The sequence below is a fragment of the Vollenhovia emeryi genome, unplaced genomic scaffold (genome assembly GCF_000949405.1).
Source record: "Vollenhovia emeryi isolate VEMERY1.0 unplaced genomic scaffold, V.emery_V1.0 DF942560.1, whole genome shotgun sequence".
Lineage (NCBI taxonomy): Eukaryota > Metazoa > Arthropoda > Insecta > Hymenoptera > Formicidae > Vollenhovia > Vollenhovia emeryi.
The window spans coordinates 1-3,672 of NW_011963806.1; the positions used below are offsets into that span (position 1 = coordinate 1).

The 3,672-nt window shown below is 52.9% G+C and overlaps 1 protein-coding gene across 1 annotated transcript; it reads right to left on the reverse strand.

Annotated features, from left to right (window-relative positions):
- Positions 1–775: 775 nt before the first annotated feature.
- Positions 776–2,076, reverse strand: LOC105568405 (the record flags this gene model as incomplete). Its single annotated transcript, XM_012024061.1, has 2 exons — positions 1,459–2,076; positions 776–1,057 (listed from the first exon to the last, which is right to left on the reverse strand). Coding segments are annotated over exons 1-2 (900 nt in total), but the record flags the coding sequence as incomplete, so codon positions are not given.
- Positions 2,077–3,672: the final 1,596 nt, after the last annotated feature.

A 3,672-nucleotide genomic window follows, 5' to 3' on the forward strand; every position in this document is an offset into this window, starting at 1 on the left:
GTTAATGACTTACTATTTCATACATTGTTAATAGTAATTTCGAGTAACACATTCAAATTGTACTTACTTTCTGGAGAAGAATCCATTTTGCAGAATCCAAATCCGTTAACTTTTCGCGATTCTACACGCGTCTGAACTCTGTGTTATTTTCGACGCGCGACGAGTGAATAATGCGGCAGGCCCCACGCTCACGAACGGAATGCGTTCCTAAGCCAGATAAGGACGCTTCCCCTTTTTTAACGGTTATAATACATACTAGGTGTACCACTACTACTATTCCAACCATTAAAAGTCCCTAGAAAAAATATTTTTTTTCGACTTTTGGCCAGCTTTTGGGGATTTGGGACCACTGTGCGGCGGGGGTGCCACCAGGCCTCCCGCCGCACTCCCTAGGTGTTTGTGGGGGCGGGTGAGTCGCGGGTCTCCAGCCCGCGCCCACCCCCAGGAATCCCCTCCCATAACTTCTCCCTGGCTGTGCACCTTTTAGTCGCCTCTTACAGGCAGGTGATACCTCGGGCCTATTCGTTGGCGGGTCCCGGACGCCTTAAGGGGGGGGATCCATCCCCTTGTACCTGATGGTTGGCATCTGACCAGGTACTGGTAGTTACTCCTTGTCAACCCGGGAAAGGCACGAGACAGCTAACTTTTGCGGTCTACCGCCCCCCTCGGGTTACCATGCTCTTAAATGTGCTGGGGGGCGACGCGCTCTTCTCCTCCTCCGCGCACCCCCGTTTCCACCTTGCGTGTTGGGGGGGTCCGCCTCCCCCCTTCTCACACGCTCAGCCTCCTCCTTCTGCAGCATAACATGCTCGCAGAAGGAGGAGAAAGCCTCCCAAGCATCCTCCCGCTCCATGATGGCCTCAACCACCGCCGGGAGCGAGAGGTCCACTCCTATGCAGTCCGAGAGGACACGGCGTTGGGCATCCCATGCCGAGCAGCTGTCCAGGGTGTGCTGTGCCGTGTCCCTCGTCTCTACCTCGCAATGGTGGCATTGCGGCGTTAATTCGCGGCCTATCCTGTGCAGGTACTCACCGAAACAACCATGTCCGGTGAGTACCTGTGACGTCCTTTTTATTTTTTTTACGTAGGGAAATCCTTTATGGATACCCGGGCCCCCCTCTGGGAAGGGAGTTTACTAATGGCCCGGGTTATGTGGGACTGCCCCTCTATCTAGCGAGGTGCGCGCCTGCTAATATTCGGCGCGTTGGCTTACCCACTAAAACCCTACGGTGGTCTGCGCGGTGCTTTACTTGGGGGGGCGGCCGGGAATTGACAGAGTCATTATATCCGCACCGCCCCCCGCACCCGGCCCGCCGTTGGTCTGGCGGGCCTTCGCGCTTCCCCCCCCCCCCCGCTTTCCTCTTCTTCTCCTCCCCTTTAAGTCGCCTCTTACGACAGGCAGGGGCTACCCCGGGGCTATTCGATAGCGGCACCCGTACGCAAGCGCGGGGGGAGTACCTGCGACGTCCTAAAGGACGCTCTGGCGCAGGGACGGTCAAGCCATCCCTCTAGGTGAGGGAGGCTGGCTCCGACCGTGCGCTGGCCCGCACAGGTCGGTTCCTCCAACCACAATCGCCACTCCTCCCTCACCGCTCTCTTGATCTGTAGGTTTATCATCCTCCTTGCCCTGTCCGTAACCTGGACTACCTCTGCCTTGAGGGTCGCAACTCTCTCGTACGCCATTGCGTAAGAGCCCGCCAGGAGCTCTATTGGGGGCATGCCCGCTAGTAAGGTGGCAGCCGCACGGGAGACCGTGCGGTACCCCCTTATCGCCCTAATCGCCATCCGGCGCTGAGTTTTCCTCAGTACCGAGGTGGCTTTGCTATTATCTATTAAGGCAGACGCCCATATGGGGGCACCGTATAGAGCGATAGGGTTGACTACATTCGCGTAGAGCTTCCTCGTTCTCCCGCACAGCCCACCTAAATTCGGCATTACCCTCGAGAGAGAGTTTGCCGCTGCGTCTAATCTGGGACCCAGTTTCTGGAGATGCTGCTCAAATCTCCAGGTTTCATCTATGTGGAGACCCAGATATTTGATCTGGGCCCCTACCTTGACTCGAGTGTCATTCACCATTATATGCATTTCCGGGGGTGACCCGTGTGTCCCGTCGTGCATGTAACAGGCCTCCGTTTTTTTGGCAGAGACCCTCAACCCCAGGGCGTTTATAGCTCGCACTGCGCATGCCACAGCGATGTTCGCCGTGGCTGCTGCGTCCTCCCAGTCCTCCCCCCCGTCCAGCACCAGCGCAGCGTGTCGTCAGCGTAACACACTAAGGTGCTGCCGGGGGGTAAGGCCGTTCTCAGAACTCTGTCGTATGCGACGTCCCACAGTATCGGTCCTAAGACCGAGTCCTGTGGGACGCCGCACTCCGCCTCCCATCTTCTGGGTGCTCCATCTCGATCCTCACATGTAATGTATCTATCCGAGAGATAGCTACTTAGTACTAGAGATGGGCGATGTTGCCTCGATGCATCGAAGTTCGATGTTTCTTTAATAAATAATCGATTATTTTTATCGATGTTTTGAATGTCAATTAATTAATTATTCGATGGTTTTAGATTCGATTTATCGATTGTTCGATGTTAAGATTTGTATAATCGATCATCTATTACCTCTCATTCCAACTCATTGCACCAGTGTGCACTGGTTCAGGAGTGCAGCAATAAAGAACAGACCCTGGGTCTCTCAAGTTTTTATCGGATGGCCCTACTGATTGTGAAGCCTATCACACAATGCCAGGCAGCAGGCAATAGGAATAGGGAATAGAATTTTTGACACGTTGGATTCGTCGGAAAATTTCTTCCAACCAATCCAACGCGTCAGAAATTCTATTCCCTGTTCCGGTTGCCTGTTGCCTGGCATTGTGTTTGGGCCTTGAGTGTTGCGTCAGTTGCGTGGAACGAGCCGGCACATGCTAGAGATCGAGATCGAGATTGAGAGAGAGTTTTTCTATCCTGGTAGCTGCATCATCCCATTGTATCACCCCGCGCGAGGCCCGATCCTTGGGCCTCTGCATTGTATTAATAACGTGTTCAAGTTTCGGGTGTGTTTCTGTAGATACATAGTATATAGTACCTACCGTTTCGAACATTCGAAAAGTATAAATAAACGCAGGTATGTAGTTTCTTCTATCGTATAACTTCTACTGTATAATCGTACATATCACGAGACACGGTAGTGTCTCGCGCCAAGTATAAGCGACTAAGTATAAGCGACAAGTCTAACCACGCGCGCGACACCACCGTGTAAGTTTACGCGAGTACACGAGTTGACGGGCCCTCAGATTTTCGGATCTCAACAACGGCTGATCCGACGAACTTGAGACTGCGCTTAATCGATAGCTTGGGTACGATTTGCATAATAAAAGTGTTTTTATTTTCCTCCTACGTGCCCCATGAGTGGAGATATTGCAATGCAAAGTACGCATGTGGGCAGATTATTAAGAACCGTCTTTGTCGTCGTCTTGGTCGACAGGCCAGTGGAGGGGGAAATGTCCTTTTCACTTTTCTGTCGCAACGCGGCATTGGCGCTGCGCTGACGTGACTGACATTACCGATGTTACCGACGCGTAATATTACCGATGTTATTACCGACGACTTCCGAAAGCTCGGTTTACCGCCAAGTGCGCGTAAACATGGCAAAGCTGTCAGTGTAAGTGTGCACGATCAA